Here is a 25,259-nt window from a genome sequence, read left to right on the forward strand (position 1 = left end):
ACGTAATAACATTATCAGATTTCAGTAAAATTGCACTTTCATCATTTTTTTAGTTTTAGTGCTCTGTGTTCTTTTGGGAGAAAGGTTTGATTTTTCAAGAAGATGAAAGATTCATGAATAAAAGGCATGAACAGCTGGAATATGACTGTCAGGAACTTACTTTTAAGTGGTATATACAGTAATAAAAATATATGGGTGTGTTGGGCCAAGGATTCTTCTACAGTAGGTGTCTGTGACTTGTTTGCAATAAATTCAACAGCACGTGCTCCACTTGTTTTTATAATATTAATAATAATATATTCAAAACAATTTAAACATATATACAAAATTTCTTTACACTATGGAGATCATGGTTGTATCTTAAACACTATACAGTTCTCTTCTTCTTGTCAAAAGTCCACTTAGGCCAATTCAATTGCTTTAGAATTAATTGACAAGCCGAACTATTTTTATCACAATAGTACCAAGGTATAGTTCACTTATGTTGTTGCACGAGTTACCGCAGTTGTATCCTGAACTTCGAATAATCACTTCCAATAATCGTTTCTCTTTTTGTCCAAGTCCACACAGGTGGATTCAATTAGTTTTGAACACCCTTTGAAAAGACAAATTATTCTCATCTCTTTCAAACTGTTACTCTCACTCTAACATATCAACTGTTAGGCCATTCACTCCCATGATGGTTAATTTTACATTTTCTAACTTTTCTCTGACCAAATTTTTTTTACTCTTTTTGCTCGTCTGGTCAGTTATTTATACATTTATCACTTAGGCCTTCTAGAAATCTCCATAGCCTCAACATCAATGAATTAATAATACTACGTAAACTAAAGTCTTATATCTGACAATGAAGAAAAGAAAATAGGACAACTGTAGGCTTTAAGGGAAAGTATATTGGATATTTAAGAAAATATCTGTTATATGTTCTTTCGTAAATGAAGATTTTTTTATGTAGGTTTTTGTTTTTTAATTGGAAGGGACATGAGAAGAGGTAGGTTTATTTGATGAATTGAAACATTCTTGAATAGCTATTTTTCTAGAAAAGTCTTCTAATCCTGTCTGGAATTCAAGTGTGGGGAAGAATTGTTGGTGCAACATATAAAATGTAATTTTGTTGAAATTATGGTTAAATTTACTTTATTCTTTTAGGAACTTGTACATAAAAAAATCCATGTAAATTGCACAAACAAAAAAATAAAATGACCATTGTTTTGATTTATGAATGTGTATCACCCTGCATTTCCGTAATCATTTTGAATACTATATATACACTTTGCCTGTTTCAAAAATACATGGAAAGAACAGACTAAAAACGTAGGTGAAATCATCCGTTGTTTATATAATATACATATGGGCCACTGCAATCACTAGTGGAAGTAATTGCAGTATTGATATTGTGTTTCTAACTCACATTAGTAGCGCTCATGTAGTTAATATAAACTTGTGATCACTGCTTTCAGCAAAACTGAAAATACACATTATGATTGGTATAGCTAATTAAATACTTTTCTTACTTTATTAAAAATGCATTGTCTCATCAGTTGGGTACCCTTGGTGTTAACAATATTTTTGGTCATAATACCTCATGTTTTGGCCAGTTTAGAAGATTTGGGTTAGTCCTAAATATATATTAATCTAATAATGTAAAAAAAAAATCTCATTTGTTATTAACCACAAAACTATACAATTGTATACCACAGGTATTGAAACCTAGTTTTTGGCATTATATGTCCACAAACTTAATTCTGTGCCACTGGGGGACACAAAACAATCTCTTTAATAAAAGTATAATAACAGAAAATAAAATTAGATATGTTAAACATTCAAACCAATATTGGCAATGAAAAAATGGAGTTGTAGCAACAGAACACGCAAACACTAGCTGTTGGTTTCAAGTACTGTCATAGATTTAATGTTTGTTGTACAACATAGCATTGGTATAACTGCATGATCTGTAACTAACAATGTCATCCACAAACATTTCATAAAAGTCTTTTAAAAAACCGTTGAGATCCATATGTACCTAACCTGGTCGTTAATGTGCCTAGAATGTGAATTGGGGAGATCATAGTTTGCCGCTAAGTACTACACAGATGTGCTCTTTGCTTTAGGGTAATGGGTGTGCTATAACAGTAACAGTCCTATTCAATCAGACAATATTAGGTAGTGGGTGGTGTTGACTAGCTGCCATCTTTCTAGTCTTTCTGTTGCAGACTGCTGTTGTGCTAACTTAGCTTTATAAGAAATTTCTAAAACAAGCCATATGGACTATGTAAGTAATTCTAGGATTAGTAATTTCATATGTAGGACATCAATAATACAAGATGCCAGGTTAGCATATCACATAAATTTACCTATAAAACACTGCTGATATGTATGAAAATTACTTTTGTAGTTTGGGGTAACTTGTAAAAAAAACATGACATTAATAATGCAATGCAGAACAAAATTCTTTAATAAAAATCACGTAAATTGAAAAGAAAGTTCAAAAGAATGAGAAAATAACTTTTGATGGTATTTCCCACCAGCTTTTAGCCAACATGTGATCTTGCAAAATTTAAACACCTCTTACCATTTCAAGTAACTTGTATTTTTGTATTCTTGCTCAATAAAATTTGAAAGAAAATATATAGACTCCTTTCATCATTTTCAAGTAGCACAGTTAGTTTCCCCCAACTTGTGAAAGGAAAACTACACATAGCTTACAACCATTTTTTTGTCAGTTTATACTCCATAATTTATTTGAAAGTTCATGTCTGCAACAAGTTTATTTGTACCTAAATCCATTTTATTACTATCATGTTCAATTTCTCTTAATACTTTATCTGAATAAGCGAGGTATTTTTCTGCTAGTTTATTAATACAATTTCAAAAGTTATGAGGCCAGTAATTCATAATGTCCAAACAGTAGTTTTTAGACCAGTGATCAGTTTTCAAAACTACGTAAAACCTTATCAAATTTCCCACACTACAAATATTTCACTAGATCTAATGATGTTTAAAAATTATAATGAACTTTTTAAATAAAAGCACAATAGGTTTTCTAAATATCAACAAACACTGTCACTAGCAGCCCCTTGATGGCTAAGTCTAAGGATTTATAATATTCAAAATCGGGTTCCAACACTCACAATAGGCAGAGCACAGACAGCCCATTTTGTTGCTCTGACCTTAACAACAAACAAACAAAGCCTCTAGCATTACTTGAGAAGGAACATTTTCAATAGCTTATTAAAGTGGTGCTTTCAAGCTAATAAACTTTATGGTAAAAATATATAAAGTGTCAAAGGCAACTTGTTTAATAATTGTTTTATTGTAATCTACAGGCAAAAACAAAAAACTAAATGCCTTAAAAAATTGGAGGTTCTCTATATTTCATAACAAAACTTTCAAAGAAAAATTTATAAAAATGCATAATATAAAGTAATAAACAAAAGCTTCAATACAAAAAAATGTCATTCCTATCTTCCCATTTTCTTGGAATCAAAGACTAGAACAGGCTTATCTATCATTATTTTGCATACTTGCATTAAGTTACAACAATAACTGCCATTTTTGAAATAATACTGATTTCATTACTTTTAATTTTTTGTTTGATTTTCCTGTTTATGGAAAGAGAAACACTGATGAGTTCTCATAATTGCATCTTTAGCTATTTCATGTCCAGATTACAAGACCTTTTTGTTCTCAGATGTAAATGCCCAAAACACAATGCTCATTTTATGAATATTCAACAGCCGGACCATTCTCTTATTCACAACTTTCTACTTAATATTTACTTCAGAAATTTAGCACAAAAATAAACTAACTGAGAAGCTGAAATTTATATCTTATGGAAAAGTTTATATAGTAATAGGTCACCAACAAAAAGTCAGTGAACAGGGTGAATTCACAAGAGATGGTATTTTAATATTAATTTACTGACCTTTAATTTATTAAAGAGTTCTGTGAGATATACCAAAGTTACAGGAGTTGATAGTGAGGTTAACTATATAAAGAATTTATAACCTAATTTCAAAATAGGATAACTTTTCTTCTCCAAAAAATATCAACACAAAAAAATGAAATCTCAAATCACTTTTTAAAGATACCTTGGTAATTTTACAGACATTTACAATGTACTATTTTTATATTTTTTTTATACAAAATTTTTCAAATCCACAACCTAAAAGTTTGACATGATGAATGAAGGCCAAATATCATCAAAAATAGTCTTAAATGCAAAGATTTTAACTATTAAACTTTCTAGAAATTAAATGCATCTCAATAACTCCAAGATATGTCAAAGGACATTTGTTAAAAGTTATGAACCACTATCATTCATATTGATTATTTATATTTTGGTTTTGTGTTGTCATATGCCTTCATACAGTGCACACTACATATGCACAGTATTTCCAAAATGTACTCAAATTCATAACTGTAGTAAATAAAATATACAGAAATTGAAGCCAAATTTAAAAAAAAAATAATGACTTCAACTTTAACTTCTATATCAAACTAAAATTTAATTCTAAAACTACTTGGATATCACTAATAAATATCACACTTTAAATTCAATAGTTAATCAATACTAAAATTTTGTCATTGGTTATTTTTTATTGGTTTGAAGTAACTATGATCACTTATTATGAGACTACACCTATGAAAGTATTAAAATACAGTTTAATCCATGGTACAGAATATGGTTACTAAACATGTACAAGTACCTTAGCATTCACATTCTAATACTTCTACACTTTCTTTCCAAGTAAATATTCAACACAAAAACACAACACTGGTGAGAGAGAGACAGGAAAAAAAAATACAAATGATTTTTTATATTATATAAAATTACAGTAATTTATCTTTTGTACATTTTTCTTGAACTTTTTCAATACACAAGTGGCAGCACTTTTCCTACATTTTAATCCTAAGTTCATCTAAAAGTAAATAACTCAAGTATTAATGCATTTTCATATGTTTAAAGTATCATTCAAATCTTTCTTCTCTATATAAATAAACAGACTTCTCAAATCTAGTATCTATCAATATCTCTGCCTTCATCTACACAAAAGACATGGCATCATACCCAATTTTTCTTCATAGAATCTAAAAGCTGTTTCCTGTCTTTTGGTTTAGTAGAGAAATAGTGTTTTTGTTCTTCAGAATAAATATCCACAACAGGAATAATGTCACGATAACTCCAGTCCTGCCAATGAAAATTGAACCTTTCTAATAGCTCAATTCTAAGCTCATCACTGGCTACAACATCTGGAGGGGGGTTCTTTACTAAGTCTGGACATAACACATCTTTAAAGATAAGAACACCTCTGAAACTAAACCAACCACCATACCTTGGATGAATGCAAACACCGTAGATCTTCTGAAAAAGAAAAACTTACATTATGTCTTAAAACCTTCTATATTATTACAGGCCTTTATTTACATCATAAATTCCAAAAACAAGTCAATCTAAAACAAATGGATTACATTTTTTTTTCAAATGAGTAATACATATGTATATTTATATTTCTTTAAACAAACAGTTGCAAAATCTTATAAGAGTATCAAATCTTTAAAGACTTGAATGAAAAGTCAATTTTTGGTTCTGAAATGTTATTTTTTTTATAGAATTGGTGGTATGAAAAAATAAAAAGGTTATATCTTAACTAAACTAAAGTCCTGAACAGTAAAGTCACCATAATTTTAAAACTTGAAAATAAAAATGTAAAAAAAATAATTTATTTTTATATGCATGGATGTTCATTTCTTTCACAAACTTATAAACAAATTCCCATTTTAACAGCAGCACAAAAAAATCTTGCAGCTTTTTTTTTTGTCATTTCTGTGGATCACAATTTAAGCCTGCAGTTATAACAACAAACTGTATTTTTCACGTTTCCTCAAATCTAACATCAAATATTGTTATATCAGCTTTATATTACCTGGCCATATAATGTCAATATAACACACAAACATTCTGCCTGTATGTTCAGCTGGGAATTGATTGGATTTGACAATCAATTACTCATTGAGATCATTCATTTAAAATTACTCTATTGTTTTCACAAGACATTTAGATGATTGAAATAATGGAACAATCAAAAACAGTAAAATTCGTAAATGCTGATTTTGATTAGTTGATTATTTTTGGGAATCGTGACACTAATCAATTAATCTGAAAAACCTTGAATTAATCAAAAATGATAGTAAGAAATCCCATGAAAGTGACAATCTTATTGGTGTGTGCATGTACACCTAATACAAAATCATTCATACTATGCATCTTCAAACAGCATGACTTTTCCAGTCACTAACTGAACGTTACAATGATATACTATTTGTGAAAAGTGTCAACTGCAAAGCTCCTAATATGTGCCTAAATGTTATCTAAGGTTAAATAACTTTTAATCCAGATAGGTTCGCCTTTTAAATCATGAGTTTCGGAGGTGGAAAAGCTGAGAATAAACCTCTACTTAAGACTCTCGTCATTGTCACTTAGCTGATAATCCAACAGATCTCTGATAATACTGTCAAGATTGTGTGAAAAACTGCCTGTGTAGTTAGGTTTGCCAAGAAAGTGTAATTTCTTAGTGTTCCTAAGATTTTGTGTTTCTGATTTCATTGTTTTGCATTTTTGAAATAACTAAAAATGTCTATCACCTGATTATCTGAAAAAGCACTTATAATCATTAAAACTAAGTTGGAGATCACCATAGAGCTAATAATTAAGGTTTTCCATTTTATTTATTTTTTTCATCTCAGCCTGAAGGGCAAGTTTGAGCTTTTTGAAACACTTTGCTAGAATATAACTGTTTAAGCTAATATAATTAAACATAACTAAATCAGACAAAGTAACAGAAATAAGATGCAAAAAGAAAGGCATATGAAGTACTATTTTTTTTATAGTATGTTAAAACTTCACAGCAGACAAGAAATAATGAAGTTGTTTGAAAACCTTATAAAATAATGACAGGTCAGACTTAGGCTTGATTCACAGGTGGCACATTGGTGCTTTTCATGTTTGAATGAAAATCAGCTTACTTCAAACTGCCTGAAGAGATCATATTTGAAGAGAACAGAAATTATTGAACTAAAACTTATATAATCTAAGCAGAATGACTGAAATACTTTTACAGTTTGTTTTCTCTAGTGCTCTACAGTGTGAGATTCAATATTAAGCCCAAAACTGAAAATACATTAGTCTTAGGACATTAATACCCCTTATCAGAAGTGTACTAGGTAAGTGATTATCAACTTATAAAACTGTCCAAATTATAATTTTATAACCTGTAAAATTATGAAGGACAATACTCTAAGTTAAATTATAGCTTTGGTTAAGCTGTTCAATGACTTAAAAATAATTGACAATCAGTGTCAATTTTTGTCAGAGGCTATGTAATATATTAAGGATAACAAGAGTCATCATTGTTTCATTGAATTTTTTTTATAGTAATGGCTAGTTTATAAACAGAAAGGTTTAATGGAATAATGGCTTAATAAAATTTAAATGTGCTTTTTTTGACACCATACAGATACTGGGTAATGGATGTCTGGAAGGAAAGACAATTCCCATAAAAAACAACTTATAAAATATGTCTAACTTAAAGTTCTGAACATACATTGATGTAGTAAAGGCAAAAATGTAGTACAATGTAATAAAATCTGAACACACAAAAAATTTATAATATTATTCTAAAAAATAAAACAAAAAAAGTGGTCAATGTTTCAGCCAAAATGATTACCATATAATTTTGTTTCTCCTTATTACAATTTTGTTTTTATCTATATTATTCTTACTGGATAAAATTTCTAAAACTAAAAACTAGCATTATGTAGCTGAAATACAGTCATATCTTATGTCAGGTCTGAAGTGCTGACAACTTCTAATATTAAGTTCTGATGAAAGCAAGCTACCTACACAGGTCAAACTAAAACTCAATCCAGTAAAGAACAGCTAATTATATATATACTGTTCTCATTTTTACTTATAATGTTTAGAATGCATTATTTTATCAGTACAATACCATCACTGGTAGAATTAGTTTTGTAATCCAACACCATATTATATTCAGATACTAAGTTATCAATAGAAAATAATCCTTATAATAAAAACAGACATTCTAACTAATACTGTTAATGAAAATGAATATTAAATAAATAGAATACAACACTAGAAATTAAAAAATGACAATATCTCCAAGATGTTGACTAATAAAGAACAAACACAACATTTCACTAAATTAACTCAGTATTTCCTTCTCATTTATCAAGAATATTAAATTACTTTCCGATTTCTAGTCTAAGTAAGTCTTAAGATATCTCAGTACAATACCTAGAGTATAAAACTGTGAATGTATGACATACTACTACCAAAATACAAAATAAAACATTTCATGCAGCAGTAACTACAATGTAAGTGGTTTACAGTATATTTAACTAGTTATTAAATTTGTTCCAATTTATCAAAAATAGTTAAGAGATAAAACTAAATACTTAATATTTGTCTTTCTTTCAGCTTACTTGCGATTTATCCCATGGATCATTTTTTAGATCACTTCTTTGATAATAATATGTCACTCCTGCTACATGACCAACAGTCTGCATCAAAATAAGAGGTCTGCGATTCGGCAGAAGTTCAAAGTCATGAATCACATCGATATCAAAATCTACAAATTCCTAGAGTAATGAAAAATTTGATTAAAAAGTTATCTAATACTTTCATAAATATATATCTGTTTCAAATTGATTTATGCAAATTTCATTTTTCAACAGGTTAGTAGGCACAAGATAGTACTCTTGCTGCATGCTAAATATTTCCATTAAAAATTATCTAGAATTCAGCAAAGAATGCATATTAAATTTCATAAATTGTGTGTTAACAGCTTAGATATTCTGTTCGTTAAACACAGCTTTAAAAAAAAGATATTCATTCAATTTTAATAGTACACATCAATAACAGACTCAATTTATCTTCAGTAAAATAAATAATTTCTCAAATATTTGTAGGTTCATCTGTATGAGCACTTCAACCAAACTGAATATTTTTTGCTAGTCTTTAAAAGTTAAAAATGAACTAGAAAACTACGAAAACTCGTAGAAGTTCATGTTACTGTAATAACTTCATTAATTAATAATACTAAAAATCAGCTATTGTTACATAAAGCATTTGCTGTAAAACACCAAGCAAAATAGAATCGAAGGAATAAGATCTTCTTGAAAGCAAAAAATATACATTTCACAAAGAAATGTATCAATAATTTGTACACCACAGGAAATCAAACTCCAGACTTTAGCACTGTAAGTCTAAAGATTTGCTTCTGACTCATTTGGGGGCCACAAATATATATATATAATCATTAATAAAACAAATTTTGATTTCAATTTACTGTTCTTTCTTATATGACATCCCATAGTATTTATTTACTGGACACAAGTCATCTATTATGTTTTTGCATTTATGATTGATAATTGTAATTATTTACAAATATCAAATCAACAATCAGAACGATTTGCAAAAATGCTAATCACTCAGCACTACTTACAGACTTTCAGATGTATTATATGGTTGGTCAAGGTGTACAAATCAAGTAATGATAGCATAACATACAGCCAACAAGAGATAATCTGATTCTTCATGACTGTCCCTTTTACACCCACCTTTTATTTCTTTGGAAACCATGGAATCCCCTCCTAAACTCCCGTAATGTGCTGGCCTCTACTACTATTAATGGCAATTCTTTCCATAACTCAATGACTTTGCTATAAAAATAAAACTGTCATAACTGGAGCCCAGCCTGTCCTTCTCAAATCTTAAACACATGTACTTTCACTCTTTTATCTTGAAAATCAAGAACAAAGAAATACAGGACTTTATACAACCAGTTCCCCAATTAATCTTATAAACTTCAGTAATACCACCTTCCATCCACAGAACCAACCTACTAGTCCAAACCCTTTCCAATATGCTAATATCCTTTCTTAGATAAGAAGACAAACTGTTCACTCTATTCCAAGTGAAGTCTAACTAATTATTAATGTAGAGATAATTACCTCTTTGAGGTGTAATAAATGTCTAAATTTATACAGTTAATACACCATACAATTCTATTATCTTTACTATTAGCAACAGAGTACTGCTTCAGTGGCTTTAGTGACTTATCCACTACTATACCAACCACAATCATTTTCTTTAATCATGCTAAAGGACTGGTTCCCATATGATAACTTAAGTAAACAAACAACAATTATAATGAAGTAACCAAAACTATAACCATTATGTTGAAAACTTAACATCTTTTTATTTCACAGTAGAAATCACTTAATTCTTATATAAATATCTAAAATATCTCACATTAGTAAAGCAAAAAATGAAAGCATGAAATAATATGTATGGGTTTTTGAGTCCTTTTAAATCACCATAAAGCAACCAAAACTAATTTAGGTGTGCAAATAATGTTAGAGTATTGCACTAATTCATTATTTGATATTATACAATAAACCGACTGTTAAATAAGACATATAATGTTACAGATTTCTCTTCTTTTTCACCAAAGGTAAAAACTGAACACAGATTCTCATTTAAAATTTACCTTTGGTGAAAAAAAGAAGAATCCTGTACCTAACATATACATGTATATAAACCATGAAATAGTCCAAATTTAACAATAAGTACAGAACAAAACAGTTACTTTCAGATCTTTACATTAAACTTGCAAAGTTGTATGATACAGGAACTCTTCATTATCTCAGTTGCACAGATTTGTAAATTTTGCTTCTCTGATCCAAGGTACATTTTATCAGTTTCCCTCACCTGTGTTGCTTGATGAAGATAAAACATCATGCATTCATCAATGGGATCCTTAAGGCCTGTGAGTTCAGAGGAACAAACAAAAGGTTTAAAGGCTTTTTCAAACATCTGTGGTGTACTGATAATGAGAAAGGCCACTGTATTGTCATCATAAGGAAGTTTAAACACAGGTTTCACTTGAGAATTGTACCATCCAACCTAAAAATTGAATAAAAATATTAGGAAAACTATGAAATAAATATCCACTAAAAATATGAAGTATAATTGCTATAATGTACTGAGTATTTTGTTTTGTTTTACAAACTTTGATCCTTTCAAGTTATTGGAGAAGTTTACAAAAGAGCTACCAGAATGATTCCAGGTTTGTAAGGGTTATTGTGTGGAGATATGTTCAAATCGGACATGTTTTTTCTAAAGATTTTAAACTGTTAGAGGTCTGAAATCCATAAACCTACACAATGTTTTAAAACAAATGCAGGAAACAAGACAAGAGGACACAAGTTTCTAATATGAAAAACTCAGACATGACTCCAGTTAAAGTGATGTTACTTTTCTAATATGGTGGTTAGCGTATGTAATAGTTTGCCTTCAGGTGTGGTAGAAGCTATAACATCAAAGAAAAGTAAAAATCAGTCAGATAAGTATTTAGATGTCAGTGATGGATATGAAAAGTTTCTTCAGTAGTTTGAAGTAAGGTGGTGGAACAAAATAGGATGCCCTTACCCCTAGATCGGATCTGTAAGTCAATCTTAGCCAATGGAAATTAAAGCTTTCATGCAAAAAAACATTATTGCACTAAACTGTTATAGTGCAGTTATTGTATAATATTGTAAATTTAATGGAAAATGTTTAGATCATCTGTATTACATGGGAAATTTAGTCTAAAGATCTACACCCAACAAATAAATAATAAATGGGAATAAATTAATTTATAATGTCATAAAGTGTGTATTCTACTAAGTATAAATTCATTTAAACCTTTAATAAACAGGTACATGAATGCATAAGATTACTTTCATATTAAGTTTGTTAATTTAGTTGGTTGGTTTAGAGAATGGAAGGATAACTTTGATAGATCCAACAAGTCTTTTTCACTTTGTTCATACTTTTTTATAATTTTTTCACAGAATTTTTTTTATGTATGATTTTATAACTATTTTTTTACATGATTAGAGAAAACTAAAGGCAGTCTAAATACGTTACATAACAAATTATATATCTTACACACATGAAAATAGCTTTCATGATTTAAAACACTGAACAAATTAGTTGTGCTTATACTGTTTGCACAAGGTTATTTGTTTTGTTTTTCTTTAGTATAATTACATATCCTAATAAAAAGCAGCGACACAAAACCATTTGGCCCATCAAAATCATCCTCTCACCTACAAACATAAAATTCCATTTAACTTTTTAAGTGTAATATCACACTCACACTTTACTCTACATAAGTAAATGATAAATAGCATCACTAAGTGATTTGAAACTTTAGCTTAATTAGGAAATATATACGAGATGAGTGTCATTATCAAGCAGAAGTTCACTGAAAGAGAAGTCTTATTACTTACACATGATTGGGTAGACTGGGAGTTGGCAATATTAGAAATTTGAACAATAACGTAGAAACAATTTAAGGACAACAAAGGGCCTCTTAATCCATGTAGGCTGTTCCATTCACTAAACTAAACCAAACTTAAAAAAAAACTCAAAGTCAGCCCTTATCATTCAAATATTTATCAAGCCTTCCCTTAAGTTTACTGGATCCACCACATCTGAACTTAACCCATTTCAAAGGCCAACTATCCTGTTAGAAAAATAAAACTGTCTTAACTGAAGATCACTCCTACCTTACCAATATTTGTGTCCCCTAGTCCTATCATTCTCACCATCAAGTACGAAAAAAAATGCATCAATACACTCAATTCTCTTAACAATCTTAAACATCTAAATCACATCCCCCTCTAACTCTTCTTTTTCAAGAGAAAATGTTTCAGAGACCTTAACCCGTACTCATATGACAACCCTTCCATCCCAGGTATCATCTTAGTAGCTTTCCTCAGAACCCTTTCCAACAATTCAATGCCCTCTCTAGGGTAAGGGGACCAAGCCTGAACGTAATAATTAAAATCTGGTTTGACCAGTGACCTGTACAATGTCATTATAAACTCTTTACACTTGTATTCAATATTTCGGTAAATAAAGCCTAAAATTCTATTTCTCTACCACTAACAACAGCACACTGATTGGATGACTTAAAGAAACTTGTCAACATAAACACATAGATCCATTTTCTTCCATAACATTTGTAAGGTTATTCCCAACAAAATTATAGTTATAAATCAAAATCTGATATTCCACATGCATTTATATAACAAATTCAATTAAAAGTCATCTACCTTTTACTTACAAGTTACAAACTTGCCAAATAATCAAAATCCCTTTGTTACAGGTCAGAATTCTCATCACAACCAGCACCACCCAAGACCTTAATATCATCAGTAAATTTACGTAACTTACTGACCATTCCTTCACCTACATCATTATTGTAAATAATAAATAAAAAGAGTGAAGGCCCTAACAATGCGCCATGGCGTATTCCACTTATGACATTAATCCAGTCTGAATAAACTCAATTTATAACAACCCTCTGCTTTCTTTCATCCAGCCACTTTTCTAACCTTACATTATACATAAGCAGTAACTTATTACGAGCTGAATCAAATCCAAAAACTATGTCCCCACAAAATCACGAATTTCTAGATCTGACTTTTCTGAGTAAGTAGCCTACCATTATAAACATAATATAAAATTTTCAGTTATACTTATAGCCTATAATAGTATAAAATTATTTAAATACCACAAAAGAGAGGTTTCATACTTACATTAGTTCTAAACCATAGTTAATGTTAACTTATTTTTATTTTGATCAGTTCTTAATCATTACATTAGTACGGTACTTCTGCTAATGCTTCAGTAGGAATAATATTAGTAGTACCTTAAAAGGATGCACTTCAAGTCCAAGCGTTCCTAATTTCTTCGTAAGTACACAAGAAAATTCTGCTACATCTAGGCTTAAAATTTTCTTCATTTCTAATATTTACAGTCTTTTAAAATATGTGAAATAAATTCTTATTATTGTTCGTAGTCTTCGTTTTAATAATACTAATAAACCCTTCGACCGTTTCGCCAAACTTGAAAGTTCGAGTTTCCAACATTTACTACATATACCTTACTCACTCTCTGAGCTCAATCGGCACATCGCTCCAGATTTTCCATCATACCTAACCCGGGAGGTATTGCGATTGGCTCTGCAGCAATCCAATATACCAATTATGCAAGAAAAGGTTTCATAATTCACATGTTTACTTCCAACAGGGCCGTCCTTAATTGAAATATTCAGTGGAAAATTACCAAAATACATTTAAAAATAAAACCAACAACGCACGCGCACCAGAGTTTATAATCAATTAACTAGCTTATATAAAAAAATTCCTAGTTATTCCACAACCGCTATAAATGGTATCTCCGATAATAAATAATATGTACAGTATTCATGACGAATGAAAAATAAACGTGAACTGGGTTACAAAGCAGTTTTTAAAATGTGAAACTAAATATTAATCTACAGTATCGTTAAATTAATAAAGCTGTAATAAAATCAATAGGTTCAAAAATAAAGAATAATCATGTGAAAGACTTTAAAGGTTTATGAAATGAATGTAATAATTTTAACTGGAAATTTTAATATCAAAAAATGGAAATATTTCATTAGATAATAGTGATCTTTAAACATATATTAATAAATTAGTCGATTATGTTTCATGGATGTGCAAAAGTTGCAAAATTGACCTTCAATGGCTTCATGGTCAAGAGCAGAACATTAACCGTACTTACTATTTTTTGCCAAAGCTACTCTCAATTCACAAATGAAACAGACGGTCAGCCAACAGCAGATCATCCTAATTTTGATTGCATATGGCTAGAGACTTAATTCTTCTTATTATTATTATATTTGCTTTTCGTATATTGTATATTATTTTTTGCTGATTTTTTATTCTGCAATCTTTATGTTTACATGTAGTTCGGTTGTTTATTCTTTCTTTGATTTTAGCCCCCCCCCCCAGTGGCACAGCGGTATCTCTGTGGACTTATACTGCTAAAAACCGGGATTCGATACCTGTGGTGGGCAGAGCACAGATAGCCTTTTGTATAGCTTTGTACTTTATAGTAAACAACAACACCTTTGATTTTATTAATAACAATTATCTTTTCATAATTGGCTGCTGACAGTGAATGTGCAGCTTCGCTCAGGACATTATAGGTTCGAGTACCTGAATGCTAACTCTCAAATAATTTTATATTTGCATATTTGTTGTTGCACAGCAAATTCTTATCTGCGTTGAGCTTATAATTGAAGGGCTGTCTTGAAGGTCTAGTACGCAGTTATACATCAATCGTGACTTTATAGGTTTTGGAATTTATTTATATATTTCTTTGTGTTTTGTCTTTGCGTGTATTTGGATTACATTTTAAGATTTAATATTTTCACTTCATGATTTTGTGGTTGCTGACAACTTTCACCCACCTACACATGTTGATGATGTTTTTATTTTGTATGTCTATTGCTCATTAGAGATAAGTTCATGCTTCTCATATCGGTGTCTATCCAGAATAATTCAGTCGTTACATTTTGTCTCTCTTCGATTATTAAATTAGCATTCAATCCCTCGTAAATCGATCGTAGTGAGATAAAGGATTCTGAATTATTCGAGTTAATCGGAGTCTTATGTGACATGACATCACAATAATACTGATACTAATATTTAATAATTTCTTCTTTACTAGCCCTATATGATTTTCTACTAAGAAAAAATAATAGCATTGTATGGTTCTTATTTGCAATGATTTCCCGTCAGAGTGAACTGGGATTGTGTATAGGAGGTTCGACAGAAAATGCGTTGCGAAAATAAAATCTGAATTCTTTAACTTTGAATAAGTTGTGAAAGTAAGAGACTAAGCACGCTGTGTAACCACATGAAATATTTTTACTTATTCACCAGAACAATGAAAGACGTAAATGTGACGAAGGACAGCATCTTTTTCTATAGTTTTGAGAATTTTCAATGAAGAAGTAAATCTATCTGAAAAACTATTCCAAATCGAAAAAACATAGCACTATTTATACGAAACAACAATGCTATTCTTCTCAAAACGTATGCACTACCCATTTCACTTTTGGTCATTCCCATAAAAAAATACAGGAGGATGTAATCTCAAAGTATCACCTGACTTGCCAGTAGAACAGATCACTCTCTGCTTGTATAATTTGTTCTACTTCACAAAACTATCTCACAAGAAGGCATCATGTGATATTGTAGGTGAATCACACAGAACAATAAGTAATCTTTGTAAAAGGAACTTAACTACTTTCTTGGACAATGTTATATGTTAAAACTATAGTGTAAAACTCTGTACTTACAAAATATTTTAATCTGCGCAGTTGAAAATATTCAATCACAGCGAAATAAAATAACGAGTACATCAAGTTTGCATTTATTATTACATAACCTACTGTTTGGGGATTTCACTTTACACAGATATTTCACCTAGTCACAAATATTTTGATTGGATTTGGATTCAGTTGAAATATCTGTCATTACTATGACTGAAAACATTAGGTTAAACAATGTTTCCTTCACATTATGCCTTAACATTGTGCTTATCTCGTTAAGGAAAATCCACTCCTTACTGAATATTTCAGTGTCGCAACTCAAAATGTTCTTTTACCAGCATGAATGAAAATATCAGCTGCACTGTATCTTCAAATAATACTTTTCAGGTCAGTAATCAGAGTTTACTTCATATAAGAAAGTCTTAACATCCAGATATAAGCCTCTATTTTCATTCATATTTGCTTGATGGTTATATTATCATTGTAATTGACTAATTAATGTTATACAACATTCATGAATGACTTTGTGTAGTGTCCAATATGTATTAATACAGTGTACATACATATTTATTCATAGATTTATATCACAACATTACATATCATCACATATACTAGTAGCCGTGGTGGGCAGAGCACAGATAGCCCATTGTGTAGCTTTGTGCTTAACTTCAAACAAACAAAAAACAGACTGCCTTTGGCTTGTGCGTCATTACCAAAACAGCCAACATGGACTACCTCCACTAAATTGTTTCAATATATGCAGTATCATAACGTGCTGCATCTAAAGCCATTAAAATCAACATGTTTTCTCAGCATCACCAAATAAATAATCACCAGCAGAATTCAGCTAGGATTGATATTCGTGCTGTCACTACAGTACATATCAATACACATTCAAGTCAAGCTAGGCTAAAAACAGTATTGTTACGTCTCCGTTCGTTAGTTAATTTTCCGTAAATTCGTTCCAATGAAACTTTAGCGACACAAGTCCTTTCTTAAATAGAACTGGTTTATTCTTTCTGAATATAACTTTGCGATACACTTAATTTCAACAGTCGCGCTATAACAAACGCTATAGCAACGAACGTCTCACGTGCTCAACTTCAACAATACTCCGTTCAATTACACACTCTCTGACTGCAGTTCAATTACTCATTTCCTCTGTTGTCCCGTCACGTTGTGAACGTCTTATACATACAAGACTAACACGTATCTTGTAAGTGCTAGGACATTCTTGAAGAAACAGGATATTTCTAGAAACAGGTGGCGTGATACTAGTACGTGACCTCACTGACGCAACAATACCTTACAAGCCAGTACTCACAATTAACCTCATACCACAAAGTCTTAACATCTAGATCAGATTATTTCTTTCCATTTGTATATTGCTATAGTTGTGTTCTTTGTGCAATTGATCCATATATGTTATATTACACTAATTAATGACTTTATGTAATGCTTATACATGCACATAAGATCACACAAATATATTTTTTCATACATTTATATTGTAATATACATTTATCTTCATTGCACATTATTACGTAAATTAATAACTTAAAACTGACTGCCTCCAACTCCAGCACAAATGTTTTTGTAACCACCTAGGGTTACACCACGCTGGTATCTCAATAGCCAACATGCAGTAACGTGCTATTATCTAGAAACCATTACATTCAACACTTTTTTTTCTATTTAGACATCACAAAATACATAATCACCAATAGGATTTAGCTAAACATATACCTTTCATCTTAACTTTTTATAAATCAAGATTAACATTTGTGCTGTTTTTAGAGTATCTAAGTCAATATACACTCAAACAAAACACAACTCTCGCTCTAATGTGGAGAAACCATCCAGTCTTCAGGTGTAACAGGAATGATCTAGTAAGGACTATGCAATATTCTCCATAAAGTTCTCGCTACTCTCTTATATGATACAATGTACTTTATGATACCACAAATAGCTTGGAAAGCAAGGAATACTGTTTCCTTTCAACAATTGGCTTCTTGACTGAATGAGTGGCCTAGCTGCTTGATGATTGGATTTGGATTTAATCCCAGCCATATCAATCAAGAAGCCAGTGTCTTTAACTCAGTCGACTGTCAGAGATGTCTCTTATATCTGTCTCCAACAATTCATTGTCTAGCTCGCCATGAATAATCAAACAAGTAGTATCAGCTTTTTTTCTCTATATACAAATGCTTGATCAAATCAACCACTGAAGCATATAAACTCAACATTAAGCATTACACTGTCTCCCCTCAAATATGTTCATTCCAGACTGCCTAAAGTGATTAAGAAAGTGGTCCAGACCTTCCTTTGCTGCATTCTTAAATGTTGAGGGAGTCATTTTCCTAGACTTACTCAGAGGGGCCTGTGAAAGCTTTCTAAAACTTTCTCCAATGATCTCTCAGTTAATACCAGACTGAGACATTCTGAACTTCAGGGGTATAGTGTGAGAGCATATTCAAAGACCTCAACATACCGATGAGTGGTACACTCCTGCCATAGAGTGAGAAAATGACAAGATGCACTTGGCAGCTCATCTGGAAGCTTTATGCAGCATGAGGCTTTGTTATTATCCAGGGCTGTTTTGGCAACATACCTCCCAACTCAGAGAGACTCGTCACTTCCTCATGGTCTCTTTAAAAGTAAAGAATTGAAACCGTCAGTATCATTGGAGGGCACATCTGTAGATATTCTTAGACAACTTACAGCATTGCAGACACATTTACCATGCGCAGAACATTGTTATTTTCAGGGAATGACAAAGAATCAAAGGCAGCCAGAATTAACGAAATAAACTTAACGACTTTCTTGATCATGTGTTATATGAAAACTGCACATACTAAAACATAACCGATAAATTCAGAATTATATAATATTAGAATAAGTAGGTAGAAACACATGGTATGTTTAGATACTCCCTGGTGAATTCATACTTTTCCATTAGAGTATTTCAAGAGTTGACTGTGGATGCTGTTGACTTGTTACCTTCTCTCTAGTTTATCACTTCAAAATTAAGGAAAGGTTTTGTAGCTTTGCACAAATACAAACGAAAATAATTTATTTCGGGGGATAGATTATACAGATTTAATTATAATCTAAATCACCAAAGCTAGCTGAAATTCGTGGAATATCATTGGCATCAAGGATTAAAATATCGATTACAGGAAGGTTACCCAGCTTATCAATGAATGTATTGTTAATATTATAAGATTTTGTTCTATGACATCTGATATTCATAATTAGACCGGTATAACAGTATATTGAAATAGATACATTACTAGACGTACTTGCGGAGGTTCTCCGAAAGTGGTCTATTTCAAAAGTTAATAAAACTAAAATTAAGAGTAACAAATAGATATATTTTTTGCTTTTGAAATTCATATGTCATGCTGTGTTGTAACCTACAGAGTGTATAATTATTCTCGTGATTCATGGCATGTGCATGTTTTACTGACATCACGACAGTGCAAACGGGAATGCCAAGCTTCGTTATGCGACGCCATTTTAATGTCTACTGATTGACTGACAGACAACACACTATGAAGAAATTACTACATTAACTTTTAGTTTTATCTATGTAGGGTAGTAGATAACATGCTGTGATCAGGGATAATAAAAGCTTATATAAAGTAACATTTTTAATGATGATTTCGAGTAACTAACGCTATAAAGAATAAAGTTTGTTAATGTTACAGGGTTAACCTCTGAATTTTTTATTTCAACTTATGAGGGTTTTTCATATTTTGTTAAAACTATCCGCTTCAGATGGACACTGGTACTGACTAATTACCTTTTCCCCTGGCTCCCCAGTGGTACAGCGGTATGTCTGCGAACTTACAATGCTAGAAACCGCGTTTCGATACCCGTGGTAGGCAGAGCACACATAGCCCATTGTGTAGCTTTGTGCTTAATTTCAAACAAACTATTCTCCTGGTCTGCAGTTCAAAATTAGGGATGGCTAATTTTGAATCATATGGGGTTTCTGACCTTACCATTCAGCCAACTGAATGCATGTTGTTGTTTTTTACAGAAGTTTCGGAAACCATACATTTCATATATATTTACACTTGTGTACTGTATTGCCACTAAATTATTCTGATGATGGTGAACTGTATAGTCTAAAAATGGTTGTGTATTTTTACCTAAACGATGGGTAAAATAAAATGAAATATGTTTCCCGTGGTGTTGGTGACAAGTTTGAATAACTTCGAAAAAAAAATTGTAAATAGAAAATCACCCCTTATTCGTGTTAAATGGAGATGTTTGTATATCCTACCTATAACGCCTTATACTGTGCAGACGAGGCCATGTCAAAATATTAAGAGTACTGGGGAAAATTTAGGCCTAAGTTGTGGGTGAACTTTGCTGTAGAAAATTAGGCGAAATAACTGTACTGATTGGTATTATCCTATGTAAGTTTTGTTTATTATTTTTATTTACATACATTTTAAACAAATTTCATGATTGATTGAGTTGCCAGGTGTTGTTAAGGGTTATGCCGACATTTTGTTTAATATTAGTATTACATAGCTAAGCCTGCCTACATAGTAATACTAATAGTAATAGTATCATTAGTAGTAATACTAATAGTATCATTATGTTATTGTTACATATTAATACAACAGTTACTATATTCTTTACTTTCGGTGAGTAATATCACTGTTATTAGCCTATGGTACTTTTCCATTGTTCCAAATCCCAGATGATAATTGATATCAATAATGTCTAAATCAGTAATAATTTCTTAGTTTTTAAAAGAAGTGTACACTTAGGATGGACGATAAAACTTTAAAAGCTCTAGTTATAAGCAATAGAAATGTTGATTCTCTTTCTAATTGTAACTTTAAAAACTTTTAAGACATTCCATGTATGATATTGAAATTATGTTATTTGTGCAGGTTCTGAGAAAAAAATTGAAAATAAAGTATGAACATACGGAAACTTATTTTAAACCAACCATTGTGATGTTTTTAATTAGTTTGAAAATCTAATGGCCCATTTTTTAGGTAGTTTTAAAGATATAGAATTAAAGCCACCAATACAAGCCATCTACATGGTAACCATGAGCCTTAAAAATTCAGGAAAATTGAAAAAGAAATTTATAAAAAGTCAGGGAAAATTGTGTCTCCAATCCAGTCTCACCCCTCTTCTCTTTACCTTGAAACATGCATTTGAATTGAAATGTTACATAGCTATGCCAGTTATTGGTATGATTTACTATTATCTTGGACATTGACTTTTAATTATCTGGTGGAAATTATCTAATTTATTATATTTGGTGATATGTTAGGTCAAGTATTCTTTTATAAAAAAAATTAAGCCTATTATTGTCCACCATCAAGTTAAAATATTCATGTGTGAAGATCTTTTACCATAATATGGTGGAAGTAAATAGGTTTTGATACTTTTATTACCCCCCTATAAACAGGTTACAACCTGAAGTGGTTTTGAAATATGAGTATATTGTAGATGTTCATCTCTGGAAAATCTAGAATTTTGTCTGTAATGTCAAAAGTTCTAAAAAGAATGTAACCATAAATGAAGTCTTTGTTTTTCTATTAGGTTTTATTTTCATTAAATATCTTACTTTTTGGTAATGTTAATTGATAGCCTACTATATCTACTTACAAATTTATAAATTCTTTGCCATTATTGGTAAATGATAAAGACATGAAAATTTAAATGCAGAGATTGGTAAGAATTCCTTATTGGCATTCTTCTTAAAGTATGTTAAAATGCTGAAAATTATTTTTCCATCAAGAAAATTTGTAGATTTAAAATGTTTTTTGAATAGTGTCTAGATTAAAGTAGTAAAAAAAAGAAATATGAAAATAGTCACATCACCAAGAACACTATTATTTATTTTCAAATAACAATAATAACTGCCTTCTGTACATACTGTCTAAACTATCTATTGTCTCATTTTTCGATTAATTAGTTGTATTTCAATTTTAGATGCAATATCTAAAGGCTTCGAGTTAAAAAGTTGGTTTATACTATAGAAGTATTGTTATGAATCTTGTGTGTATGTTTAATCTTATATTATTTGCAAAAAAGGAAACAACAACAAAACAAGGTGTTAATACTAATTTTCCTAAATCTTAAGTTTTGATATACTTTGTACTTATCATAATGCTGTAATACCCTTTGGCAGTAATAAACATGCATGGGTTTCAGTCAAACGTAATAATTAAAGATATATAATAAAATGGAGTTTATGCAATTTAGTAAAAGAAAGAAGAAATAAGTTTATAGAAAATATGTGGTTGGAAGGAATATTCTTATTCACAGTACGTGATATTTCATATTTTCAACAAGTTGACATCCATAAAGTGAACTAGTTAGTAAGGTGTATGAGATTTTAAAATGCAGCACTATTATATAAAACTTGACATAGGTTTGACAAAATAAATGTAAAAATATTTTATCTTGTTTTTTAAGCATAGTAATAGATATGAACCCTATTAAACCATTAACAATAGGTATTTTAAAAATAGATTACTTAAAAAAATAAGAAATATACTTACAAGAATGAAAGAAAATGATATATTAATAAAAAATGTGAAAGCTCAATAACTAAACAGTAGTAATTGTAAATATAATTAACATGAGTACAATAGTTATTAGCCCTTCTCAAAGAATATCATTGATACACATCGGCATTATTTACCAAAGAGGAAACAAGCATGACCTAATGCAAAAATAAAAATGGGGTGGGCTATCTCATGCGACAAAAAAGCTAAGCAAAACTGTAGAACAAGGAAATATATATTTAAAATGTTAAGTACAGTTAATTAAACTTAAGGTTAATATATTATGAAATATAAAGTTCCACTGAAATATAAAAACTGGAATATCAATATGAAATTCTTACTTAGAAAGTTAGTTCATAGACACTAAATGAATTACCACATCTAGTTTATGTACAGTGTATGATTGACAATGTTATTTAAGCAAACTTAAATGGTGGTGTTTTTTGTGAGTTTCCTTGAAATATGTTAGTATAAATTTGTGAAAATCTGGTAGAGAATTAAAAGCTACTTCTCATTTGATGTTGTGTTCTTTTACTTTTGATAAAATTTGTTTGTTGTGTTGTAAGAATTAAATTCCTGAATCTTTTACCTTTTGGATTTCATACTCGTGTCAGAAAACAACCAATTTGAACATATTTGGCACAAAATTGTTCCTTACTTTGTTAAGGTAGCTTCATAGCAGAGTAATGATTGATGAATGAAATTAATTTAGTTTATTAGAAAAATTGTTTTATTGATAAAGTTCCTTAATAAACTGTTTATATGTTTTTGTTGTTGTTTTTCTTACTATTTTTACAGGACTGTGAAAAAGGGACATTACATACTATAAAGGATCAGGCTATTTAAGGACAGTTTCATTCAGTTCTTTAGTTTTTAAACTTGGTTGGAATACTATAGTTTTTTGACAATGGCAACTTTAAAGTCTCCAAGACCAACACCTGAGTTTTTTTCAGACTCCCAAACTTTTTCAACTAAAAAGGTTTGTAAAATACTACATTGTAATTGTAAGCTAATTTTAGGACCAAATTGAGTGCAATATACACTATTTGTCCAAAACCTTGTATATTAATTTTTTTACTGATTTAGCAGTGTACAAAACAATAAAAAACATGCCTTTCATAGATCAACTTAAGAACCAGATCATTGTTTTTTTAGTTGTTTATCTTTTTTATGTGTGTGTATGTTCAGCACATAAGTCACTGAAGTTTTGAATGTTCCTTCAGTTATGAATCCTTGTCTTTTAGTTATCACAGAGCTGTCTTTTTTTTAAACATACTTTTCTGTAGTTCTAAAGATTTTTTCAATATTTTGTGGTCTAACTTTTCTGGCTAAAGCTTATTAATGGTATTTATTCACTTTTTTCTATAAGCATGATTTTTGTTTCTTTATTATCACAGACTCATCTTTCGTTTTTGCTTAAAGGTCACTAGCTAACAATGCCATGTATCTTCTGTGAGATTTTACTTGCTTCAAAAGCAGATTATGAAAGGATGCTTAACACTCTCCCTACACTATTAATGTTTTTTTCCCTGAATTCCAAAATATTAAGATTACAAGATAGGGACAAAAATATTTTAATATAATTTTTTCAATTCTTGATAACCCTTTACGAAAATAATTTTAAAATTTTGATCTGAGCCTTTATTTATATTTGTTTGTTCTTACAAATAATACAATGTTAACAAAAACTTTGTGTTAAGACTAAAATGATATAGCTTTTTTCTTCTCCAATGAGATTTTGATTTTCATTACTCCTGTGGTTAAAGAGGTTATCATAGTGAAGTACATAATGCCTTTTTGGACATTTTTGCAAAGATGCCTTCGGTATTATTATCTCTAAGTCTCAGATTAGTTTTAGAAGCTGATTCAGTGTTAGAATTTTTTCATTTACTAGCATGGCAAAATGAAACCTTCAATTTTCAGATGTGTAGTACAAAAATAACAGTCAGTTAATAACAAAAAACTTTACACTTTTACCTGTCACCAAACATTTTTATACATACTTAGTCAAGTTACTATGCGAAAAATTTAAATGACTTGTGATGAAAATTACCTGAGTATAAAAATTTGGGTACAGGTGTTCTTCACATATGTGCTATACATATTGAGCCATACCGGTGTGGTTACTATCCAGTATCGAGGTAAACTTTCTGTCTGTGGATGCATCTCCTCCTAAATGAGTTGACTGATCCAGACCAAACTTAACATGCTAACTTAGTAGTCCAAAAACAAACCAAAATCATATTAAACTTTCCCATATATTGAAAAATTAAACTATTTTATAGAATAAATCCCATATCTTTACTGCAGTAGCCATTGTAGATAGTTGAGTTTGAACAAAACTCACACCACAGCAAAATTCTACAAGTCAAAGATTGTAAGTAGATTTTATACCTTTAATATTCATCTGTTTTTCAGGAAGGAGTTTACTTTGGACTTAAAGCCTGTTTATTTCAAAAATTAGAAC

At 30.4% G+C, this 25,259-nt stretch overlaps 2 protein-coding genes across 3 annotated transcripts in view; one reads left to right on the forward strand and one right to left on the reverse strand.

Annotated features, from left to right (window-relative positions):
• Window positions 1–1,376: 1,376 nt before the first annotated feature.
• On the reverse strand, window positions 1,377–14,243 carry LOC106457278 (methylmalonic aciduria and homocystinuria type C protein homolog). Its single transcript, XM_013916668.2, has 4 exons — window positions 13,788–14,243; window positions 10,796–10,990; window positions 8,506–8,661; window positions 1,377–5,365 (listed from the first exon to the last, which is right to left on the reverse strand). The coding sequence occupies exons 1-4, from the start codon at window positions 13,878–13,880 to the stop codon at window positions 5,066–5,068; spliced, it is 744 nt and encodes a 247-aa protein (XP_013772122.1). The 5' UTR covers window positions 13,881–14,243; the 3' UTR covers window positions 1,377–5,065.
• A 6,303-nt stretch (window positions 14,244–20,546) lies between these two features.
• The window catches only part of LOC106457276 (membrane-associated tyrosine- and threonine-specific cdc2-inhibitory kinase-like), a 44,993-nt gene continuing 40,280 nt past the window's right edge, over window positions 20,547–25,259 (forward strand). For both annotated transcript variants that reach the window (XM_022383138.1, XM_022383137.1), the window contains exons 1-2: window positions 20,547–20,671; window positions 23,591–23,771. In XM_022383138.1, coding sequence (XP_022238846.1) covers window positions 23,700–23,771 — 72 coding nt within the window. In that variant the 5' untranslated portion in view covers window positions 20,547–20,671; window positions 23,591–23,699. The remainder of the gene's footprint in view (window positions 20,672–23,590; window positions 23,772–25,259) is intronic.

The sequence above is a fragment of the Limulus polyphemus genome, unplaced genomic scaffold (assembly GCF_000517525.1).
Source record: "Limulus polyphemus unplaced genomic scaffold, Limulus_polyphemus-2.1.2 Scaffold310, whole genome shotgun sequence".
NCBI classification, from domain to species: domain Eukaryota; kingdom Metazoa; phylum Arthropoda; class Merostomata; order Xiphosura; family Limulidae; genus Limulus; species Limulus polyphemus.

What these genes read in the sequence shown, in the direction of transcription:
- LOC106457278 (XM_013916668.2), bottom strand. Translation starts at nt 13,880, where the DNA reads ATGAAGAAAATTTTAAGCCTAGATGTAGCAGAATTTTCTTGTGTACTT. An exon ending in TTGAAGTGCATCCTTTTAAG is followed by an intron (nt 10,991 to 13,787) that starts GTACTACTAATA and finishes TTCAATTTTTAG; the next exon opens with GTTGGATGGTACAATTCTCA. An exon ending in ATCCATGGGATAAATCGCAA is followed by an intron (nt 5,366 to 8,505) that starts GTAAGCTGAAAG and finishes TTTCTTTTTCAG; the next exon opens with AAGATCTACGGTGTTTGCAT.